At 44.3% G+C, this 26,067-nt stretch overlaps 1 protein-coding gene across 1 annotated transcript in view; it reads right to left on the bottom strand.

The window, feature by feature from the left end:
• MYO1D (myosin ID) overlaps positions 1-26,067 on the bottom strand; it is a 181,388-nt gene continuing 155,321 nt past the window's right edge. Inside the window, exons 21-22 of the mRNA XM_082271268.1 lie at positions 20,562-20,719; positions 1-335 (exon numbers count right to left, since the gene is read on the bottom strand). Coding sequence (XP_082127394.1) covers positions 179-335; positions 20,562-20,719 — 315 coding nt within the window. The 3' untranslated portion in view covers positions 1-178. The remainder of the gene's footprint in view (positions 336-20,561; positions 20,720-26,067) is intronic.

Raw genomic sequence — 26,067 nt, 5'->3', positions numbered from 1 at the left:
AGAGAGCCTGGGTTAAAATTTGAGCAGTAATGTATGGTTTACATGTAATCCCTTCAAGGACTGACGAAACGTTCTGGGGGGATCCGGTCCCCGCAATATGAACCCAAGGTATCGTTGGCTGTATAAGGCATTGGTACACAGATACTCAGTATCATGGTATGGTTTAGGCACACGCACATTAGTTGGCTGGCACACTCAAGGTAAAACCAGAACGGCCTTTGTTGAAGTGAGGCTGTGATTGGTTGATTTTGGTTTCCACAGTGATAGAGCAGGATTTGCCATGTTGGCTACACTGGACTGGGTGCCCAACGGTAACCTGGAGGGGCCTCTTCTCACTGTAAGGATAAAAGAAAGATACTCCATAAGAAAACGGACTTAATTTATGACACTTTTTATAAATAAAAATTAAAACCAGCTTAATGTGAAAAATACATTTATTAAAATATTCACTCACAAAGTTGAAGATATGTAAATGAAAACCATTATAATAATATTTCTTTAACTGATGGCTATACATAATTACATAGATGGTTAGGATGAACAGAGATACCAATCCATCCAGTTGAACTTGAAATATCTTTTATGTTAATGATACTTAACCCCCCTCCCCTGCCCTAACAACTGCTTACTTATCTGCGTCCCAGTGCCATGGCCTACACCAACGTCGACATCCTTTCTGATAAAACTCTGTTCATGCTTGTGCCCTGTGTATATACCCCTAGGCTTGAATAAGATTCAGTATATACAGCTTCATTCAAACCTTTTGAGACACACCCAGCACTGCATAGATTTTCATCAGAAGGGGAACACCAGGGATACCATAGTAACTGGAATGGAGGTAAGTAGTGAAGTGGGAGGGTGGCTTTAGGTACAGTTAACATATATACATGGACAGCCACCCTTGAGGAAAGATATATTTATTTTTCGTTCATTGACTGATACAGCTCCTCTCATTCTTGACCATTGGGGGTTATGTGGCCCCCTACAGGACACTAGGCAGAAAAAAAACTTCTGGCTACACCCATGGGCAGTCCCAGGTGGGTATACTCCCCCACCCCCCCAGCCTCCTCTCTCTCTCTCTCTCTCTCTCTCTCTCTCTCTCTCTCTCCCTTCCTGCTATAGTCACTCAGTTTTTTCTGCCTAGTCAGGAGTAAGGACCTAGTTCCATGCTGGGATCTTTGGTCCTTGCAAAATTCTTTTAGATAGTAGATTTCACCGGAAAATCCAGGAGAAAAAATGTTTATCAGCTGCCGGAAAGGGCGAAGCACTGATAATCCAGATCCAGTTGTCACCCCAGTCTGGCCAGTGAGCGCACGCAGGCCTCAGCTCCGCTAGGTTCAGCTGCGACATAGCCCCACTGGACAGGGGCTGGCCCTGCGAGTTAAACGTCTCGCGAGGTTGCATATGACCTGGCTTTGGCCTGAGTCGCAGCGTTCCTCCTGGCTGACAGATCCTCCTCTCCATCCCCTCCACATACGCTGGGGATGTATTTTTTTTTTTTTGGGTGGTCTGGCCACTTTCCTGGGGTGGGGATAGGGCGCTAACAGGTAATGGGGGCCTGGGGTGTGCCGCCAGTGACCGGATGATCGATTGGGCGGGGGAGGGAGTTGTACCTGGTGGGGGCTCCTGCCAGGGCCCCCCCGTCCTGCCTGGATCTTTCCTGATGCCTCGTCTCCCAATTCTAGGTCCCTGTGTGCCTCGTGGTGCAGCCTTTTAGTTGTAGCTTATGTATTCCTATACACCGTGGCCATGTTTGTGTAGTCTGGCAGCCATTTTCTTGTGGTTTCCCACTGCCGTACACATTACCGGGGTAGAAAATTAGCAGGCGTTGGGATCAATGGGAGTGGTTTCTTTCCCTGGAGGTGTTTCATCAGCTATGTCTCTGGAAGATCTGTTGGCGTCTTGGCCTCAACAGTGGTGGAGGTTTGTGGCTTGGTCAAGGGAGCCACTGGAGGACAACACGTGCTGGTGGCCGATCTACGCTTTCCCTCCTCTCAAGCTTCTGCCCAGACTTCTAAGCAGGATCGAGGCAGGAGGCATTGCAGTCATCTTAGTGGCTCTGGACTTGCCTCGCCGGTTTTGGTATGCTGATCTAGTGCGGCTGGTCCCAACATTCCTTGGAAGCTTCCTCTCAGGGAGGATCTTTTGCCCCAAGGACCACTTTCATCCTGCTTTACAGTCACTGGTTTTGACGGCTTGGCTGTCAAATGCCAGGTGCCGAAGAATAGGGGTTTATCTACATTGTTAAAAGCTAGGAAATCTAGGAAGATCTACCATTGTACGTGGAAGACATACATTGCGTGGTGGTGTGAGTCTCTTGGGGTTCATCCTCGATCCTTCTCCGTGGCTCGGATCTTAACCTTCCTTCAATGGGGGGGTTGAACAGAAATTGGCCTCGAGTACGTACCATAGAGGGCCAAGTATCCGCCCTGGCAGTCTTTTTCCAACGACCTTTGGCCACAGACTCCCTGGTGCCTGCTTTTCTTCAGGGTGTCAGACATTTGGTTCCTCCAGTGCGGGCTTTGTTGCCGCCTTACAATCTTAATTTGGTGCTTTCAGCTCTACAGAAGCCTCCCTTTGAAAATATTCAGGCGATTCCCCTGCTTACACTGTCTTAGAAGGTGGCCTTTTTGGTGGCTATCATTTCTGCGTGCAGGGTTTTGGAACTGGCGGCATTATCTTGTCTTTCACCTTATCTGGTGATTCACAAGGATAAGGTGGTGCTTTGCCCCTGTCCGTCATTCCTTCCTAAGGTGGTCACTGACTTGAAATTTTGAATGAGGACATTGTGTTGCCTTTCCTGTGTCCCAAGCCTAAAACATCTGAAGGAAATTGCCTTGCATGTGGTTCAGGCTATTAGGGTGTGCCTGGCAGCTACAGAGTATTTCAGGACGTCAGACTCTATTTGTGCTCACGGATGGACCTCACAAAGGGTCGTCCAATTCCTCTGCGATCATTTTCAGATGGATCAGACAGACGGTGGTTCAGGCCTATTCCATCAGAGGTCAGGTTCCTCCTTTCAAGGCGCAATCTACTAGGGCGCTTAGTGCCTCCTGGGCTTTTCGTCATCAGGCGTCAGTGACGCAGGTTTGCAAGGCGGCCACCGGGCTGTCGGTGCACACTTTTACAAAGTGGATCTGTTGGCATCTACAGATGCTTCCTTTGGCAACAAGGTTTTGCAGGCTGCTGTTTAGAAGGCCTATTGTGTTTTTTTTCCCCTTTCAGGTGGGTTTCAGTTGAGCTCCTATTGCCTGGTTGTCTACTGTTTAACCTTGGCATTTTTTTGCTGTTTAACACTGCTTTGGGACATCCCAATGGTAAAGAATGACAGGAGCTGTGTCAGTCAGAGGACGAAAGAGAAAATGGGATTTTTGACTTACCATAAAAATACATTTCTCTGATGTTCATCGACAAACACAGCACCCATCCCTCTGTGGAGTTATAATTCTCCTGACACTGCTTGTAACAAAACTGAGTGAGTATAGCAGGAAGAGGGAGTATATACCCCTGCCTGGACTGCCCATGGGTGTAGCCAGAATTTTTTTTCTGCCTAGTGTCCTACTCCTCTGTAGGGGGCCGCATAACCCAATGGTCAAGAATGACAGGAACTCTGTCCATCAATGAACATCAGAGAAATGGATTTTACAGCAAGTCAAAAATCCCATATATTTGCATCTCTCTACTGCCTAGACCCCCAAGAACTAGAAAATCCTAGGACACTGTTTAGGCATAGCTGACACCTGGTTGGTGCTACCTTAACAAGTCCTGTCACCAGGCCCCCCTGGACCTTCCATGTCAGCTGAGACAATCAATGCCTTAGCACTCACTAGTTGGATGCAGACTTTGCTTTATCCGTATAAAACCTTTCATTTAAGACATAGAAAAAATATTAAAAACACACACACTTTGTGATCAAGATATAATGGATGCAATTCTCTTTTGTCCCAACGTGCTTTGAAATTGCTTTCTTCCTCAGGGAAATTATAATTTGTAGAGAAATCCCAAAATAATCACTGAACCTGCAGCTGTTTAAAAACATTAACTATACCCCTCCCTGGACGCTAGTGGGCTGTTTTTGTTGGTGGTGTTCACCACTTGCCGACCGCCGCAAGTAAATATACTGCGGCGGTCAGCCCCTCACAGGCAAAGTGACGTTTATAAACGTCACTAGCCTGTGAGGCTCTGGGGAGCGAGCGCGCACCGCCAGGGGCGCGCTCCCGCGCGGTCATGCACCCCCCCCGCGCGTGTGACCGGCAAACCCGATGTCCGCCAGTCACTCGGCGATCGTCGGTGCAGAGGGAGAAAGGCAGGTGGCTGATGTAAGCCACAGCCAATCACAGTTAGAAACACGCCCCTAGGGACATACACAGCCCCTCCCTCTCAAAGTTAACCCCTTCACTGCCAGTGTAATTTTACAGTAACAGTGCATTAGCACTGATTACTGTAGAAATGTCACTGGTAACCAAAAGTGTCAAAAATGTCAGTCAAGGGTCCGATCTGTCCACCGCAATGTCGCAGTACTGCAAAAAAAATTGCAGATCGCCACCATTACGCGTTAAAAAAAAAAAAAAAAAAAAGACAAAAAAATTTCCCTTTGTTAGTAAACGCGATAACTTTTGCCTAAACCAATCAAAATACGCTTTTTGCGATTTTTTTTTTTACCAAACATATGTAGCATAAAACAAATTGGTTTTTACATTTTTTTGGGGGGGAATTTCATAAAAAAAAATTTGAAAAATGTTATTTTTGCAAAATTGACGCTCTTTTTTTGTTTATAGCGCATGATCAAAAAAATTGCACAGGTGATCAAATACCACCAACAGAAAGCTCTGTTTGTGGGGAAAAAAAGGACGTCAGATTTGTTTAGGTCCGTTAAAGTCACGCAGTGCCGAATCGCAAAATACCCCCTGGTCAGGAAGGGGGTAAAATCTTCCGGGGCTTAAGTGGTTAATGTTGAGAGCTCTTGGACTTGTCCCAGTTTTTCTTTTGGGGTTTACATACGTCTAAGGTAATCATTGTACATAAATAACAGACTATGAGCCCAGCGGAAGGAGGATAGTTTTGCGACTCTCCAATGCAGCAATGTTTTTGAACAGCTGCATGTTAGGGGATATGGGAATTTGTAGAGAAACCCCAAATGATCATTTGACATGCAGCTGTTCAAAAACATCGCTGTATTGAAGAGTCGCAAAACTATCCTCCTTCAGCTGGGCCCATAGTCTCTGTTATTTATGTAGAATGATTACCTTAGACGTATGTAAACCCCAAAAGAAGAACAGGGACAAGTCCAAGAACTCAACATTACCACCACCAACAAAGACAGCCCACTAGCATCCAGGGAGGGGTATATGTTTTTAAACAGCTGTAGGTTTGGTGATCATTTGGGATTTCTCTAAAAATTCTCATTTCCCCTAATGCCCCATACACACGTGCAGATTATCTGCAGACTTTTGTCTGCAGACTTACCTTTTCTATGTAGTGCAAGGGCCTGCCGGATTGCATACAAATTGAAAGTGTTTAGGTTTGACCTCATATTATATGGTTTTGGTAAGTCTGCAGATAATCTGCACGTGTGTATGGGGCATTAGGAAGAAAGTCATTTTGAAATGTGTTGGGATAAAAGAGAATTACATCCATGATATCTTTGATCACAAAACATATATACACCCTAATATTTATTTTTTTAATATGTCTTGGATAAAATATTCACCCAAAAAAAAATCCATAAAAACCTATGTGAAATGCCTAGCCACTTGTCAACTGGGCCAATTCTGACATTTTCTCTCATATATGTAAAAATCTGTGTTTTTTTTTTTGGCTATAAAATTACTTTAAATCCCTCAATAAATATATATATATATATATATATATATATATATATTTTTTTTGTAGCGATCCTAGGGAATAAAATGATGGTCATTGCAATCTATTTTATGTTACATAGTATTTGCGCAGCAATTTTCAAATGCTTTTTAAAAAAACAAAACGCAATATTTACCCTAATTGTTTTGTGAAAGAAGATGTTACATCAAGTAAATAGATACCCAACATGTCACGCTTTAAAATTGCGCATGCTTGTGACATGGTGACAAACTACAATACTTAAAAATATCCATAGGAGACACTTTAAAAATTTGCCAGTTTAGCGTTACAGAGGTCTTGGGCTAAAATTATTGCCCTCGATGTAACGTTCATGGCGATATTTCACATGTGTGGTTTGAACACCGTTTACATATGAAGGCGCGACCTACGTAAGTGTTCAATTCTGCATGTGAGCAGGAGATGGCGCTTTAAAAATACATTTTTTTTGTTTTATTTTTATACTTTCCCTTAATTTTGTTATTACTTTTATTCCTATTCCAAGGAATGTGAAACATCCCTTGTATAGGAATAGGCATGGCAGGTCCTCTTTACGGAGAAATCTGGGGTCTATAAGTCCCTACATCTCTCCTCTATGCTTAAGCCTAAAATAAAAAAAAAAAGTATTTACATCACCAGAAGTGACATCATGACATCGCTGCCGTCCTCCGAGGGTCATAGAGCTGCCCAGGGACCATCTGCTCCACAGCCAGCTCTATGGTAAACTGCCGTCCCCTCCTGCTGCCTGTAAAAGCAATCAAGTGGCTAAACAGCCGCTATGAAGGCTTTTACATTGCAGAGACTCGCCGTCTGAAAAAAAACATATATATCTGAATAATACCTGCAGCTGCAGGCATCATTCAGATATCTCCACTTAAAGGAAAGCACAAAGACAGGGCTCACTACAGGGAACACACTTCATAGATCAAGGTGAGGGTGAAGTCCTCCTTACTGGGTGCTCTGGCTCTAATGGCCTCCAGCAATTGAAAAGCAGCTCCAAGAAAGATGAAGACAGCAACTCCAGAATCCCATGAAAATCTTTATTAGCTACATAAAGATCAAGATTGGCTTCCAAAGGCATGATGGGAAATGTAGTTCTGCAACAGCTGGAGGGCCACAGGTTGGAGCACCCATGACTGAAGGCCTGATTTCAGCTTTTTTTTAAAGATGCAGGCTGAACCATCTAATGAGCCCACTGATCTGAAACAAACCTGTGAAATGGGAAAAGCATGAACTCGCATCTGGTATACTTGTTTAGCCCAGTGCTCGGGATGACAGTCCCAAAATCAGTAGATGCAACTCCAATTGTTCTTACCCAACAGTTGACAATCACTAAATACAATTAAAAGTATATCTAAAGCAAAAACATTGGATAGCGGAGGGAATGGTTAATACCCATCATTTTATTTTTTTAGCTGCATCCCACTGGGGAAATCTGCTGGCACTTCCTGTCTAGGAGACAACAGGAAGTGAGAGGAAATCTCTCTAAAGGAAATGCACTCTTAGTTATGAGAAAAACCAAAGTAGGCACTCTAAAATGATCCCCTAATTAACACATATACAAAATAAAGTGATTTTTGATTATTAAACGATGGGAGTATAATCTGTAAATGAACAACTAGAGAAACTGAGCTAAAAGACGTGATTTGAACTCAACCACCTAAAAGAAAGTTATATGAAGAATGTATATAACAATTCTCACTGGGCTGTAAAGAACAAATGTACTTTAATGATTCAAGAAATATATATCACAAATCAATGAAAACGTGCAAAGATTGTTGCATTAAAATGGTACCAAAATCAATGTCCTACACACCTAAAAAAAAAAAACACGCCTCTAACTCCATATGTCTGTATATGACCCCCTATATATGTATATCAAACATTCAGGAAGTAAAGTGCTGATGATGGTGATACCGTAATGGAACTATGGGAGAAGAGAAGTTCAATATTGATGAAGAACAAGCCTTTGACCACTGTAATTTTGGTATTTTGTAACGTCCTTACAAAAGGTAATGGGAACCTCATAAATGTTAATACTTGAGAGTTACCCAATAGAAAGACAAATGAGGAAGCATACATTTCTGGTAAGCTCATACTGCTTAATTTTCCACAGTGGTTTAGGAAGATATGAGCTAGTGTGGTCCAGAGAAGGATGAATGTTCGCCAAAGACAGACACACAAGCTGAATGAAGTATTTGTTGATTAATTCCAAAAAAGACTGTGTGGAAAAAAAAATCTCCCTCGCACATCCAGGCAAATAGATGTCCTTCAAATGATCAAAACATGACCCACAGGTAACAGAGTTAGACTCGGTTCACACTGGGGCACGACTCTGTACTACTTCGGGGGCGACTTGTGCATTCCCATGCACCACGACTTCGGAGCGACTTGCAGGGACTTCACATAATGGAAGTCTATGCAAGTCGCTCCGAGGTCACCCCGAAGTTGTACAGGACCCTTTTTCTAAGTCGGAGCGACTTGTGTCCCTCCTATTAGAACGGCTCCTGTACCAGTCAATGGACCGCGAGGGAGCGCGACTTGTCAGGCTGACAAGTCGCCTGACAAGTCGCGCTGGTGTGTGAATGGAGTCTTAATGGCTATGTTTGTAGAAACAGACACGTAGAATTATACTCATAGTAATATACTCACCTGTTTGTTAGATTTATAAAGAAATGGAACCATGGTCTTTGACTCTAAAGCAGCTGGCCAGTGCCTGGCCAAACTGGTCAGGTGTCCTCCTCTAATCCCAGCCCCATTGGTGATCTGCTGGTATAGGAATATGGACTCTTGGGAGATGCAATTGTTTGCATGAGGACCATGGTTCCATTTCTTTATGAATCTACTGGACAGAGGAGTATATTACTATGTGCCTGTTTTTTTGAGCATAGCCATTAACTCTGTGAACAGTCCATTTTGGAATCAAACAACAAATGCTTCATCCAGCTTGTGTGTCTGTCTTTGGTGAACATCTATCCTCCTCTGGACCACACTAGCTCAGATCTTCCAAAACCACTGTGGTAAATTCAACCGTTTGAGTTTACCAGAAATTTATGCTTCCTCATTTGTCTTTCTATTGGGTACACTCTCAAGTACTAACATTTATAAGTTTCCATTACTTTTTGTAAGGACATTATCTTTGGTCAAAGGCGTGTACTTTATCAATATTGAACTGCTCTTCTCCCATAGTTCAATTACCATACATGGGATCACCATCATCAGCACTTTACTTCCTGAATGTTTATATATATATATATATATATATATATATATATATATATATATATATATATATATATATATATATATATATATATATATATATATATAGGGGCTCATATACAGACATATGGAGTGAAAGGTGGATGTGTTTTTTTTTTTTTTTTTATAATATGGATTTTGATACCATTTTAATGCCACAATCTTTGCACATTTTCACTGCTTTGTGATATATATTTCTTGAATCAATAAAGTACATTTATTCTTTACAGCCCAGTGAGTATGGTTATATACATTCGCCAAGGGGTTGGAGGTGTAAGCTTCTCAGCTGGTCGTTTTCAGTTTGTACCATCACAAGAACATAGCTATTAGAGTTTTGAGATACTAGACCAGTCATGGATGGGGGTGGGTTGGGGGAGGTTTGGGCTGCTCCCTCCCACCTGCCTCCTATCCATCCATTAGCAGCCATGTGCTCCCAGTGTGGAGACACTCAAATTAAAAGTGTTAGGACTGCAGGTAAAACAGGGTGCCGTGTAGTGGCCCTGCAGCTTACACATGCGTTTGCAAATGCGTGTCAACTAAACCCCTGTTCCTAATTTATACCATGAGACAGGTCTACTTGGTTGGTGGCAGACTGGAGGGTGAGTACATCAGACTGGGGGCTGGCTTCCATGCACCTCTCTTAATCCTTTTCAATTTGTTTTTTCTGATACAGGGATGGAGACGCTGGGCATACCTGCTGCTGTTTCACCTAAAGTCCCACATAGTTTATACTTTCTTCATATAACATTTTATTTTAGGTGGTTGAGTTCAAATCAGGTATTTTAGCTCAGTTTCTCTACTCTTAGTTGTGACCAAAAAAAAGGACCTTATTTGAAGATTTCCCTTCTTTTAAAATTCTGCATCTCAGAACGGAAGACTCTCTAGTGGGGACACAGACAGCAGTAACTTTGCAGAGGTTCTAACTCCTCACCACGCTTTTTCCAAAACAAACCATTGTGCCTTTAGATACAATTCTAGCCATCGCTAGAAAACCCAAGCACACCATTTACCATCCTCCGTCACAGCACGACGTTCACTACCCAATCACAGATGTGCTAGAAGTGCAGTTAGATCAATTTTTGACACACAGGACTATGCCAGGTGCTGCAAGGAACTTTGTAATTAGGAAAAAGTTGGTTGTGCAATGCTTTTGTCAGCTGTAGAAAATGCTTATTAATCAACTGTGCCTGGCTTGCTCTACATTCTGTGACCTAAATACGTTGTGCTTACTCGTCCTCTCCATAATGACAGATGACACACAGCTACATCAGTGAGAATACTCAGCAAGTGTTGACACACCGTATGTACAATATCCTGTTGCGGTAAAAGGGATTGCATGACCCCCTGTAATTAGCGAACAGATTTAAAGGGAAATGATGGTAATTCTTGAAGGTCAGAGGAAATGCACTTTCATTCTATTCCATTGCCTGTTCCTTCCCAGTATTTCAAGGGGAATTCCCATAAAACAAAAAATGCCAAGGAAACTCATTACAAGAGAGCTGTCCCTTTTCAAGATGGTAAACAATAAAAAAGTAAAATTTAATAAATAGTGAATACTCTGTACTTATAGTCAAAACCTTATGCAACTCAAACCGCTGAATACTACAGTATGGTCTTAACCCACCCCACAGTAACAATATACACAAAAGTACAGCGCTATGCCTTTAAGACCTTCCATTACCCAATATGTGCTATATTTAAATTCTATACATTGGCGCAAACAAAATATTACAGTTAAAATAATAAACAGTGGGCTCATTTCACAAAAGGCTGATGCATGCGGTATTTGGGTCACGTGACACATTTTCCCCCAATTATCGTACGCGATACTGAAAATGTAATTACATTGTTCCTTTATGTAGTATTTACCTCAAAAAGCAAAAACACTCAGCACAGACTAGAAAAAAACAGTCAATTCACAAAAGGAAAAAAATGCAGTAAATAAGTAGTGGTTCAGGTATGCGAAATTTAAAGAATGTATGAACTTCCCGCTGGTTGTTAAGGACCTGGCACCTGCTGCGTCCCTAACAACCAAAACAAAAGAAAAGCCAGCATTAAAAAAAAAAAAATCAGTTTGAAACCCCCCAAATTCATACTAGGCTATTCGAGTCTGGTATTAATTTGGGGGAAACCTTACGTAAAAAAAAAAAAAAGCATGAGGCATGAGACCTTCCCCAAAATTCATACCATGGTATGAATTTTGGGGGAAGCCTCATTTTTTTTTTTGGCATAAGGTTTCCCCCAAATCCATACCAGACTCGAATAGCCTAGTATGAATTTGGGGGGATCCAAACTGATTTTTTTTTTTTTAATGCTGGCTTTTGTTTTTGTTGTTAGGGACGCAGCAGGTGCCGGCTCCTTAACAACCAGCGGAAAGTTCATACATTCATTAAATTTCGCATACCTGAACCACTACCTTTTTACTGCATTTATTGCCTTTTGTGAATTGACTGTTTTTTTTTCTAGTCTGTACTGAGTTTTTTTTGCTTTTTGGAGGTAAATACTACATAAAGGAATAATGTACTGACATTTTCAGTATCGCGTACGATAATTGGGGGGAAATGTGTCACGTGACCCAAATACCGCATGCGTCTGCCTTTTGTGAAATGAGCCCACTGTTTATTATTTTGACCAAGAAAATTCAATGGAAAAAGGCTTTCAAAAACATCAGACATTGTGTCATGCGAGCTGTCTTATAGAATCACAGGTATACAGTATATACATGCACTATCTACCAGTCAAAGCAGTGTTGGTTTTTTTCCTATAAAAATATTCTAAGGTATCCTGTGTATTTTCAAAGAGCTATGCCTGATCGGAGATCGGGACTTGTGCAGCATGCTGACAGCTGTCCAATGTCAGGCAGACTGGGAACGTTCAGAAGAAGGGGGAGATGAGGGGGCGATGCCAGCTGGAGGAATTTCTTACAAGGAGATGGAGGGACGTTGAGCAGATTTCTCCTCAGAGGCAGAGGGGACACCATTGGACACCCACCTGCATAAACAGACAGGTGTGTTCCTAACAGCATTGAATTAACTGTGATAGGACAATTCCCCCTGCTGCAATGCCCTCTTGCCCATCACAAGACTGGCAGTACAGCAGTCTAGTTCAGCATCTAGGAAAGACTGGAACCGGAACAATGGACATTGCTGAGGTCCAAGTCACATGTCACCTTGTGAACACAGACTAAAAATATGGATGCTCTGATAAGACTGCCAGTGTTCTATGTACGATAATTAATATACAGTGGGTACGGAAAGTATTCAGACCCCCTTAAATTTTTCACTCTTTGTTATATTGCAGCCATTTGCTAAAATCATTTAGGTTCATTCTTCTTCCTCATGAATGTACACATAGCACCCCATACTGACAGAAAAACACAGAATTGTTGAGATTGTTGCAGATTTATTAAAAAAGAAAAACTGAAATATCACATGGTCCTAAGTATTCAGACCCTTTGCTCAGTATTTAGTAGAAGCCCCCTTTTGATCTAATACAGCCAGGAGTCTTTTTGGGAAAGATGCAACAAGTCTTTCACACCTGGATTTGGGGATCCTCTGCCATTCCTCCTTGCAGATCCTCTCCAGTTCTGTCAGGTTGGATGGTAAACGTTGGTGGACAGCCATTTTTAGGTCTCTCCAGAGATGCTCAATTGGGTTTAAGTCAGGGCTCTGGCTGGGCCATTCAAGAACAGTCACGGAGTTGTTGTGAAGCCACTCCTTCGTTATTTTAGCTGTGTGCTTAGGGTCATTGTCTTGTTGGAAGGTAAACCTTCGGCCCAGTCTGAGGTCCAGAGCACTCTGGAGAAGGTTTTTGTCCAGGATATCCCTGTACTTTGCCGCATTCATCTTTCCCTCGATTGCAACCAGTCGTCCTGTCTCTGCAGCTGAGAAACACCCCCACAGCATGATGCTGCCACCACCATGCTTCACTGTTGGGACTGTATTGGACAGGTGATGAGCAGTGCCTGGTTTTCTCCACACATACCGCTTAGAATTAAGGCCAAAAAGTTCTATTTTGGTCTCATCAGACCAGAGAATCTTATTTCTCACCATCTTGGAGTCCTTCAGGTGTTTTTTAGCAAACTCCATGCGGGCTTTCATGCGTCTTACACTGAGGAGAGGCTTCCGTCGGGCCACTCTGCCATAAAGCCCCAACTGGTGGAGGACTGCAGTGATGGTTGACTTTCTACAACTTTCTCCCATCTCCTGACTGCATCTCTGGAGCTCAGCCACAGTGATCTTTGGGTTCTTCTTTACCTCTCTCATCAAGGCTCTTCTCCCCCGATAGCTCAGTTCGGCCGGACGGCCAGCTCTAGGAAGGGTTCTGGTCGTCCCAAACGTCTTCCATTTGAGGATTATGGAGGCCACTGTGCTCTTAGGAACCTTAAGTGCAGCAGAAATCTTTTTGTAACCTTGGCCAGATCTGTGCCTTGCCACAATTCTGTCTCTGAGCTCTTCAGGCAGTTCCTTTGACCTCATGATTCTCATTTGCTCTGACATGCATTGTGATCTGGAAGGTCTTATATAGACAGGTGTGTGGCTTTCCTAATCAAGTCCAATCAGTATAATCAAACACAGCTGGACTCAAATGAAGGTGTAGAACCATCTCAAGGATGATCAGAAGAAATGGAAAGCACCTGAGTTAAATATATGAGTGTCACAGCAAAGGGTCTGAATACTTAGGACCATGTGATATTTCAGTTTTTCTTTTTTAATAAATCTGCAACAATGTCAACAATTCTGTGTTTTTCTGTCAGTATGGGGTGCTATGTGTACATTCATGAGGAAGAAGAATGAACCTAAATGATTTTAGCAAATGGCTGCAATATAACAAAGAGTGAAAAATGTAAGGGGGTCTGAATACTTTCCGTACCCACTGTATGTAAATGAGAACCTGTTCTGTGGAAAAGTGGAAAGCATTCTGGGAATTGCCTTTTATCTCAGGGTATAAAGACAAGGGAAGAGAGAATGAGAGGAATGAGAGCGAGACAGAGAGGAATGAGAGGAACGAGAGCGAGACAGAGAGGAATGAGAGGAACGAGACAGAGAGGAATGAGAGGAACAAGAGCGAGACAGAGAGGAACAAGAGCGAGACAGAGGAATGAGAGGAACGAGAGCGAGACAGAGAGGAATGAGAGGAACGAGAGCGAGACAGAGAGGAATGAGAGCGAGACAGAGAGGAATGAGAGCGAGACAGAGAGGAATGAGAGGAACGAGAGCGAGACAGAGAGGAATGAGAGGAACGAGACAGAGAGGAATGAGAGGAACAAGAGCGAGACAGAGAGGAACAAGAGCGAGACAGAGGAATGAGAGGAACGAGAGCGAGACAGAGAGGAATGAGAGGAACGAGAGCGAGACATAGAGGAATGAGAGGAACGAGAGCGAGACAGAGAGGAATGAGAGCGAGACAGAAAGGAATGAGAGGAACAAGAGCGAGACAGAGAGGAATGAGAGGAACAAGAGCGAGACAGAGAGGAATGAGAGGAACGAGAGCGAGACAGAGAGGAATGAGAGGAACGAGAGCGAGACAGAGAGGAATGAGAGGAACGAGAGCGAGACAGAGAGGAATGAGAGGAACGAGAGCGAGACAGAGAGGAACGACAGCGAGATAGAGAGAAGGAGAGGAACGAGGGCGAGTTAGAGAGAAATGAGAGGAACGAGAGCGAGACAGAGAGGAACGAGAGCGAGACAGAGAGAATGAGAGGAACGAGAGCCCAATAGAGAGAAGGAGAGGAACGAGAGCGAGATAGAGAGAAGGATTGGAACGAGGGCGAGATAGAGAGAAGGAGAGGAACGAGGGCGAGATAGAGAGAAGGAGAGGAACGAGGGCAAGATAGAGAGAAGGAGAGGAACGAGGGCGAGATAGAGAGAAGGAGAGGAACGAGGGCGAGATAGAGAGGAACGAGAGCGAGACAGAGAGGAATGAGAGGAACGAGAGCGAGACAGAGAGGAATGAGAGCGAGACAGAGAGGAATGAGAGCGAGACAGAGAGGAATGAGAGGAACGAGACAGAGAGGAACGAGAGGAACAAGAGCGAGACAGAGAGGAACAAGAGCGAGACAGAGGAATGAGAGGAACGAGAGCGAGACAGAGAGGAATGAGAGGAACGAGAGCGAGACAGAGAGGAATGAGAGCGAGACAGAGAGGAACGAGAGCGAGACAGAGAGGAATGAGAGGAACAAGAGCGAGACAGAGAGGAATGAGAGGAACAAGAGCGAGACAGAGAGGAATGAGAGGAACAAGAGCGAGACAGAGAGGAATGAGAGGAACAAGAGCGAGACAGAGAGGAATGAGAGGAACGAGAGCGAGACAGAGAGGAATGAGAGGAACGAGAGCGAGACAGAGAGGAACGACAGCGAGATAGAGAGAAGGAGAGGAACGAGGGCGAGTTAGAGAGAAATGAGAGGAACGAGAGCGAGACAGAGGAACGAGAGTGAGACAGAAAGAATGAGAGGAACGAGAGCGAGACAGAGAGAAACGAGAGCCCAATAGAGAGAAGGAGAGGAACGAGAGCGAGATAGAGAGAAGGATTGGAACGAGGGCGAGATAGAGAGAAGGAGAGGAACGAGGGCGAGATAGAGAGAAGGAGAGGAACGAGGGCAAGATAGAGAGGAACGAGAGCGAGACAGAGAGGAATGAGAGGAACGAGAGCGAGACAGAGAGGAATGAGAGGAACGAGAGCGAGACAGAGGAATGAGAGCGAGACAGAGAGGAATGAGAGCGAGGCAGAGAGGAATGAGAGGAACGAGAGCGAGACATAGAGGAATGAGAGGAACGAGAGCGAGACAGAGAGGAATGAGAGCGAGACAGAAAGGAATGAGAGGAACAAGAGCGAGACAGAGAGGAATGAGAGGAACAAGAGCGAGACAGAGAGGAATGAGAGGAACGAGAGCGAGACAGAGAGGAATGAGAGGAACGAGAGCGAGACAGAGAGGAATGAGAGGAACGAGAGCGAGACAGAGAGGAATGAGAGGAACGAGAGCGAGACAGAGAGGAACGACAGCGAGATAGAGAGAAGGAGAGGAACGAGGGCGAGTTAGAGAGAAATGAGAGGAACGAGAGCGAGACAGAGAGGAACGAGAGCGAGACAGAGAGAATGAGAGGAACGAGAGCCCAATAGAGAGAAGGAGAGGAACGAGAGCGAGATAGAGAGAAGGATTGGAACGAGGGCGAGATAGAGAGAAGGAGAGGAACGAGGGCGAGATAGAGAGAAGGAGAGGAACGAGGGCGAGATAGAGAGAAGGAGAGGAACGAGGGCGAGATAGAGAGAAGGAGAGGAACGAGGGCGAGATAGAGAGGAACGAGAGCGAGACAGAGAGGAATGAGAGGAACGAGAGCGAGACAGAGAGGAATGAGAGCGAGACAGAGAGGAATGAGAGCGAGACAGAGAGGAATGAGAGGAACGAGACAGAGAGGAACGAGAGGAACAAGAGCGAGACAGAGAGGAACAAGAGCGAGACAGAGGAATGAGAGGAACGAGAGCGAGACAGAGAGGAATGAGAGGAACGAGAGCGAGACAGAGAGGAATGAGAGCGAGACAGAGAGGAATGAGAGCGAGACAGAGAGGAATGAGAGGAACAAGAGCGAGACAGAGAGGAATGAGAGGAACAAGAGCGAGACAGAGAGGAATGAGAGGAACAAGAGCGAGACAGAGAGGAATGAGAGGAACAAGAGCGAGACAGAGAGGAATGAGAGGAACGAGAGCGAGACAGAGAGGAATGAGAGGAACGAGAGCGAGACAGAGAGGAACGACAGCGAGATAGAGAGAAGGAGAGGAACGAGGGCGAGTTAGAGAGAAATGAGAGGAACGAGAGCGAGACAGAGGAACGAGAGTGAGACAGAAAGAATGAGAGGAACGAGAGCGAGACAGAGAGAAACGAGAGCCCAATAGAGAGAAGGAGAGGAACGAGAGCGAGATAGAGAGAAGGATTGGAACGAGGGCGAGATAGAGAGAAGGAGAGGAACGAGGGCGAGATAGAGAGAAGGAGAGGAACGAGGGCAAGATAGAGAGGAACGAGAGCGAGACAGAGAGGAATGAGAGGAACGAGAGCGAGACAGAGAGGAATGAGAGCGAGACAGAGAGGAATGAGAGGAACGAGAGCGAGACAGAGGAATGAGAGCGAGACAGAGAGGAATGAGAGCGAGGCAGAGAGGAATGAGAGGAACGAGAGCGAGACAAAGAGGAACGAGAGCGAGACAGAGAGAATGAGAGGAACAAGAGCGAGACAGAGAGAATGAGAGAAACGAGAGCCCAATAGAGAGAAGGAGAGGAACGAGAGCGAGATAGAGAGAAGGATTGGAACGAGGGCGAGATAGAGAGGAATGAGAGGAACGAGAGCGAGATAGAGAGGAATGAGAGGAACGAGAGCGAGACAGAGAGGAATGAGAGGAACGAGAGTGAGACAGAGAGGAATGAGAGGAACGAGAGTGAGACAGAGAGGAGTGAGAGGAACGAGAGCGAGACAGAGGGGGAATGAGAGCGAGACAGAGAGGAACGAGAGCGAGACAGAGAGGAATGAGAGGAACAAGAGCGAGACAGAAAGGAATGAGAGGAACAAGAGCGAGACAGAGAGGAATGAGAGGAACAAGAGCGAGACAGAGAAGAATGAGAGGAACGAGAGCGAGACAGAGAAGAATGAGAGGAACGAGAGCGAGACAGAGAAGAATGAGAGGAACGAGAGCGAGACAGAGAAGAATGAGAGGAACGAGAGCGAGACAGAGAAGAATGAGAGGAACGAGAGCGAGACAGAGGGGAACGAGAGCGAGACAGAGAGGAATGAGAGGAACGAGAGCGAGGCAGAGAGGAATGAGAGGAACGAGAGCGAGACAGAGAGGAATGAGAGGGAGAGCAAGAGACAGAGAATGAGTGGGAAAGAAAGAGAGAGAAAAAGAATGAGTGGGAAAGAAAGAGAGAAAAAGAGAGGGAACAAGTGAGCAAAGAGGGAACGAGAGAGAGAACAAAAGAAAAAAATGTGAGAAGGAGAGGAATGAGAGAGAATGAGAGAAATGAGAGAGGAAGAGAGAGACTAAGATAGGAAGAGAGAGGGGGAATAGTGAAGTAGATGGGAGGAAGAGATGATAGCAAAAAAAAGAGAAGAAATAAAATGGAGAGAATGAATGAAAGAGAGAAAAAAAGGCTAAGACAGGAAGAGGAAAGAAGGAGGGTATGAGGAGGAAACAAAGATAAGGGAATAAGAGAGAGAGAGAGAGAGAGAGAGAGAGACAAAGACAAAGGCAGGGAAAGGGAGAGACAGAGGGTGAGAGTGGGAAAGGAAGTGAACGAGAGAGGAGAAAGGAGAGAAAGAAAGAAAGGAAGGGAGGAGGAGGAGGAAAATGACAGATACACTCTAGAGGGTTGCAGAGGAGAGGAGGAGGAGGAGGGGGACTGACAGCTGAAAATAACTTGGATGGCTGCCTAATGCTAACCCTGTTTTTTCAGAGCTCATTAAACCCTTCATCCTCATCACTCAACTATTCAGATGCTGAGCCTGTTTCCATGGAAATCAATGAACTCCCAGCTCCAACCCATCATTCCTGAGGACTAAGGATCAGTGAATGGAGGAAAACAAACGGAAACAAACAGGAATAATACTGCCTGGAAATGTTCCCAGCTCTGTAACAAGCAGCGTGTCCTTTACCATAAAACCTTAAGGGGAAATTCCAGTGTACAGGAAAAGACCGGTGTTGTTTTAAAAGCGATGTTCAACAGCAAATGTCATTTTATCTTACTTTCTCTGCACTGGCCCAATCTGACTGAATAGGACACAACTGTATAACGATGCTAGCCTGGCCTACAACCATTGAGGTTGGTTTAGTACAGATAGGAATGCCAATGTCCTGATTGCATTTTAAATTGACGGTTTACATGGCTCTGCTAGTCAATTACTCTGTTAGGCAAATGAAAGTCATCTCAACCCCTTTGGAAATGACTATATATGCATTTTGTCGGGTAATGGAGTATGAGATTTAGACAGCCCTTTAAACACACATTTATATAATAGATATAGCTGGGTTGAACCCCATAACATTGCCCACAGAACCCAGTACAGCATTTATATGTTTAGGAACTGAGTATGGATCCATTGATTGTCTGAGAAAATCAAGCACCACCATCACACATAAGACCAGTACCCCAAGATACCAGACGTGGATGTACATAATATCCTTATGCCCTATTTACCAGCTTGCTTCTAGATGGCACATGGACTGAAATCAAGCAACCCTTACTGCAGAATCATCTATTGATTTCTGGGGCTTATCACTAAGCTTAAAGTGAAATTCCAGGATAAACTCATTTTAAAAAACGCTCCCACCGCCCCCCCTAAAGCCCCGTACACACGCAACGATTATCGGCCGACCGATCGTCCGTCTTTTGTCCAGAGTGGTGTTTTGTTGGTTGGAATGTGCCTAGACTGCACACAAATTTTCTCGCCCCAACAAAAATCTGCTTCAGAAGTGATGTCATGCGTTGGTTTACTTTCTTTGTGTTCTTTCTTCTCTGAGCATGCCCAGTCTTGCTCATAAGATTTTTCCCTGTCGAAATCTGTACTGACTGCACGAAAATCGGCCATGTTTTGACGGCGGACAAAAAACTTTAAAGCCTGCACACCAGATTTTTTTCGGCCGAAAAGTCGGAGTCGGTTGTCGGAAGCATCATACTAACAAGCCGAAAATCGGCAGATCGGACGTTGGACGAAAATTCCCTGCCAATTTTCGACGCGTGTGTACGGGGCTTAACACTTTCATTAATCAATAGATGATCCTGCAGTAAGGGTTGCTTGATTTCAGTCCATGTGCTAACTAACCTGTGCAAGAGAAATGTATATACTTACCTATTTTCAGGCCGCTCCGGCCCGGTCACTTGATCTCTAATGTGTTAGCCAGCGGCAGTTGCTGGGGGATAGAGAGCACACTCAACAATAGCTGGAATACCTGGGAGCAGTGACGTCACCCATAGGCTCCTATGGTCCATCGGTTGCCAGCGCCTCTCCCCTGCAGCCACTGCTGGCTGACACAGTGGACAATATGTGACCGGACCAAAGTGGCATGAAAATAGGCAAGTATATACATTTTTCCACTCTTGAGATTTGCTAGTGTACCTCAAACATACCTAATGAATTAAGGATAGTGACTGGGTTTTTCCCAGTGCAGTACATGTTTCTGGGCCATACTGTAGATGTAGCCTGTATATGAGAAAGCTTTCCTTGACCACCACACACAGTCTACAGAGGACTCGATATTCTACTGCAGGTGCATGGCCTGCTTCAGCCCAGGCGCCATCCAGAAAGAGGAGATTTTGGCTGGTTGCCTTTTTTTCACTTTAATTCATAAGTCCCAGGCTCAAAAAACTAGCTCAAAGTCAGTGCTACCACTATAGAAAACAATTTCTACCAGACAAATGCAAAGAAAGAACATTAACTCAGTCTACTTGGACACATTTACCTCTTAAAGTGATTGGCCAGAACTCCAACAAGTTCACCCACATGACTCTCCTGGGCTGACTGTCCAGCAAACGTCATACATACAATGAGGTCTTTTCGGTCTTTGGTATGAAAAACGACCAGCTGGTCTTTCCCATTAGTCACACTGATGCCGGACACCTTGTGGTTGAAAGATAATACAGTCATTTAATACAGTTCCTTCTACCTCCGCAACACATACAGACAACAGTTGTTACATTGGTCTCTTTGGGCCAAACCTAAATATCATTGGCATGCTATATATTTTCCATATTCTATATATAGTATATACTCTATGTGGATAAAACTTCAGTCACATGACCAGGCAGCACTAGATGAATGTAGCCTGACACATACATATCATTGAATACACTGACTACTATTGTAAAGCTCTGCATTAATAAATGATCTGCAAATGAAAAGTATAATTATTTCTAGTGACTCAATAATTATAATGGCTGGGGATAGAATGGAAAATTATCTTTAAATCTTTATATACAACACATAATCATCTTCAAATCTTGACTTAATAATGTAATATACAAAAATAGCTGTCTACAGCATTGAATGGCTTGTTAAACAAGACAAAGTACAGTACTCCACAACAAACAGTAACATTATAATTTACTGGGATCAGATCAGTAAACTATGAATTCTGATTGGCTGATTAGCACTGCAGTTTGCAGATAGCTTACCCAATAAGCTTAAGGCCTCGTTCACACATGGTTACTACAGCTTACACCTGTGTAAGGGCCATGTTTACCTGCAAAGGTATGCACAGGTATTTCGTGCAACTCCATGCAGGCAGTCCCATTCATGTCAATTGCAATGCCGTGGCTGTACGGACAGATGTCCACATTGACATCTGTGTGGGTGCATGCATGGCCCCAAACATAGACAGTGGATGTCAAACTGGGAGCCACCCTGTCCATGCAGTCACCAGGAGAGGGCCGGCAGTCTTAGGCCTGGGGGGCAAGTCCAGTCAAGTGGCCCATAGAGCCCGTGGTGGCAAAGTGATGGATTAGGGAAAATAGTCTAAGGTTCTCAATGATCACAAAGGTAGGACAATGTGGCCCTCCAGGGCCCCTGGGGGACTTGTACCACCATGGCCTCCAGAAACGAAAATGCAAATAGTGCAGACAAGTCCCTGTATGAATCCCTCAGAGCAGAGGACCTGAACCCCCCCCCCCGCAGTTAGTAGTGAAGGACCACAAGTACCAGCATGTATCTCTAAGGATGTGACCCCCTTAGATCTCACAGGTTCATGCTGTGACCTGTAGTTCTTCACTAGTTGGGGGTGGTGGGGTGGAGGTGTGTGACACATTCTGAGCTCTGAGGGGTTCATGCTGAGTCCTGTAGTCCTTCACTTTTTTTGGGGGGGGTCACATCCCCAAAGGTAATGGACTACAAATCCCAGCATGAACCCTGGCTGAGATCTCAGGATGTGACCTCCTCCTCTGCTGCCAGCTCATGCTCCCATGCTCCACATAACACATATGATCCATTCATTCACTACTCCCGAACTCACCTCAGACAGGTTGACTCTGGAGAGGTGCTCCTGGCACAATCAATGACAGTTCCCTTCCTTCAGGCAGGCTCTGAGGCGCATGCCCCTGCACAGAAGAAGATGCAGGTAGGTGGTTTGTGGAGCCAAACAGTAATAAGGCATGGAGTAGGAGGAAGATCCCCCCCCTGCTCTGAATGCTGAGGCCTCACTTTCCTCCTTGGGACCGTTGTGTCACTGGTTGCTAGATGCCAGGTGTCCCTGCCAACCAGTGCAGAAAATAGAGGCCAGCAGTAGAACAAATGGATCTCGTCCGGCTGGGTCACTCTGTAAGTGAAGCGGAGCTGCTGCTGCTGCAGCGGCCTTTTCTGGGGGGCGTCAGATTGGCCCGGGGGAAATTGCCACCCTGCCCCCCGGCCCAGTCCACCCCTGGAAGTTACTGCTTCCCAATTGACAAGAATGGAACTGCTTGCACAGGGATGCATAGACCACTTGGGTGCATCCCGGTGCAGGTAAACATGGCCCTTACATGAGTGCACGTTGTAGTAGGTTAATGTGAACAAGCCCTAAAGGTGAACTTGTCCTCCAAGATGTAGAGGAAGCCATGTAGGTTGGTAACCAGTTCCTTCTGAATGCAGTTCATCAATCAGTTCCCAGGTCCAATGCTAATTGTATCTACAGACACTAGACATATGCCGGTTTTCGGTAATTCGATATATCGCGGTATTGCATAGCCACGGTATTGTTATTGTGGCATTTTTAAAATACCGAGTTTCTCTGTCAAGTCTGCCTGACTTGTGAATTGATACATTTCAGTGAGCTGGATGACTCATTCACTCACACAGCTAATCCCTATCAGCAAAGTCTCCCAGTAACTATAAACAAAAATGATTACATTGTATTTTTTCCTTCCCTCTGCCAGGGAGAAAGGAAGTTTAACCTCTTAAAGACTGGATCTTTTTCTGACACTTGTTGCTTGCAAGTTAAAATCAGTTTTTTTTTTTGCTAGAAAAGTACTTAGAACCCCCAAACATTTTATATATTTTTTTAGCAGAGACCCTACAGAAAAAAATGGCGATTGTTGTAATATTTTATGGCACACTGTATTTGCGCAGCAGTCTTTCAAACGCAATTAATAGACTTTAATGAAAAAAAAAAAAAACGTAACAGTAAAGTTATCCCAATTTTTTTTTTTGTTACACAGAGAATCGTGATCTTTATTCCAAGCTAAAAAATCGTGATTCTCATTTTGGCCAGAATCGTGCAGCTCTAATATATATATATATATATATATATATATATATATATATATATATATATATATATATATTATTATATAGCCATCAAGCAGTGTCTGGCCTACCTGGTGATGACTGGTCCTGGCGCTCTGATCCGATGGCCTGGTCTTTAAAGGGGCAAATCCTTGCGATCCAGAAGTGGTTAAACCTGCAGGAGGACCGGTGTTTTTATCTATTAATGACTTTACTATTGCTTTAGGCCTGGTTCACATGTATGCGGGTTGGTGGTTCACATGTATGCGGGTTGGCGGTTCACATGTATGCGGGTTGGCGGCCCACATTTGCACAGGCATAGCAGCCCATTGATGTGAATGGGCTTGAGCTGCTATGCCTGCGTTTTCAGCTGAAAAAAGGTGCATGCAGAATTTAAAAAAATGCAGTGGCCATGAAATCCATCCTTCTTTTGCACCATGCGACTTACCTGCCGTTGCTGCACACGCAAACTGTTTTTAAATGCCGTGCCCACGTATACAAAAAATGCAGAAAGCTTGCCAGAGCAGGAACTGCAGGTTAGTCGCATGGTGCAAAAGCAGGATGGATTTCAAGGCCACTGAATTTTAAAAAAAATGCTGCATGCACCTTTTTTCTGGGGAAAATGAGGGCATAGCAGCCCGTTCAAATCAATGGGCTGCTATGCCTGTGCAAATGTGGGCCGCCAACCCGCATACATGTGAACCGCCAACCCGCATACATGTGAACCACCAACCCGCATACATGTGAACCACCAACCCGCATACATGCGAACCACCAACCCGCATACATGCGAACCAGGCCTAAAGCAATAGTAAAGTAATTTATAAACAACACCTCCTTCAGGTTTAACCACATCTTGACCACAAGGATTTGCCCTCTTAATGACCAGGCCATCGGATCGGAGCCGAGCGCCAGGACCAGTTATCACCAGTTAGGCCAGACACTGCTTGATGACCTATTTTAGGCCTTTTTCACAGAGTCTGTACTGACTGACTATATAATAATGTGCATAAGTGAACCAAAGCCCCTAAATTCAGCAATGAAATTGAAGTGAGGTGGAAATTTAATAATTTAAATTTAATAATAGAATACCGTGATAATACCGTATACCGTGGCAAAACCTTAATCAATTAATCGCAGCATGAAAATCTGATACCGTCACAAGCCTAACAGACACTATGGTTGGCCATTGATGATTTGGGGTTTTTTTTTTTTTTTGATCAAAAAAACAAAAACAAATTATCAATGGCCAGCCATAGTGGAAAAACAAACTGTGCAGCTTTGACTAAAGTTAAATAATGTCCTTGCTATAGGTATAAGCCATTTATGTACCCCATGAAGCCAGGATGTTGCTAAGTGAGGCCTACCTAATGCTGTTCATCTTCATCATCACAGGACTGAGCTCTCAAACTCTAAACTCAGAGTTACCACGTGCAGAGAAGAGAAAATGCATGTGAAGGATTGAATCAGAGAAAGAGCTCGCTCCTGCGTTGGTGCAGATGAACGGTAATATGTAGGCCTCACTTAGCCAAGTCCTAGCAATGTCCTGGGAGTTTTCAGGTATGTAAATGGACTACACCTATAGCAAGTACATTATTCAGTTTTGGTCAAAGTTTTTGGTTAGTTTTTATCTACAGGCACCCCTTATTATAGACAGTTTGTTGTATTGCTGAATTAACTCTTTATTATCCAGTTTGTATAAAACAGACTCCTTCAACTGAATAGCTGCCTTCACAGTCTTCAGGTGCTTGGATGGAAATAAATATGCTATTCTGCGAGCTTGTATCTTTTAGAAATAGAATTCACTGCAGATTGTGGCCAGTAACATGCAGTTTCCTTATATGTTGCTATAATAACAATATAAAAGATATACAGCGGAACACACAGACAAAATGGAGGTATAAAGAAAAACAATGATGCGTAGAACAGCAGAGACGAGCAACAACATAATCTCAGCAGGCCGGGTAGAAGAGCTGAATGAAGCTTGCGCTGGACCAGACATCGGCTGATCCTGTCTCCATGGAGATTTCCATGGCAACCCCATCCCCCGGTGGTTGTCACGGTGATGGGATGCTTTTGGATGCCGAGATGCCAGTAGCTGCTGGCTGCAAGATCAAATGTGACTGACTGCAACCATCTCTCCTGCTTTCTTTCTATTGTTTTATACAGGTCACCTCATTCCATTTATTTCTCCCTATCCTCCACACGTCTAATCATGACAATAGTCTTCCAGGAAATGCTGGCAGATCCAATCCCTGTGGACTATTCTATACAATTTTGTAAACAACTTCTGGCATCAAATGTATCTACAGAAGGGGCATAGAGGATTATAGCATGCTATAGGGCTCTATATCATGAATATTGTATGTTTCATAAGGAAAAAAAATGGCCATTGTACTGTTTTTTTTTTTTTGATGCACAGAATAAATAGTGTTCCTGAAGCTTTGGGTCTGTTGCAGGAAAGAGAACCCGTGATTTAAAAAATGTCCTGCTTCTGCAAGCACAGGACAACCAGTCCTTATACCCCATGAAGTCCCATCCAGCAACGATCCCTTCCCTCCCAAAAGCATGCTTTACACAGAACCCTGTTCTTGTTTTTCTGAGAAATCTTCGCTTACAATTAGCATTGCACCAATACTGGTACTAAGCATTTGCACGAGTACTTGTAGTCATTCATTGTGCACCATTACAAGCTTCAAGCTTCCTAATGACCA

Source organism: Pelophylax lessonae, assembly GCF_965119305.1.
Source record: "Pelophylax lessonae genome assembly, chromosome: 11".
Taxonomy (NCBI): Eukaryota; Metazoa; Chordata; class Amphibia; order Anura; family Ranidae; genus Pelophylax; species Pelophylax lessonae.
This window is presented reverse-complemented; position numbering and strand designations above follow the sequence as displayed.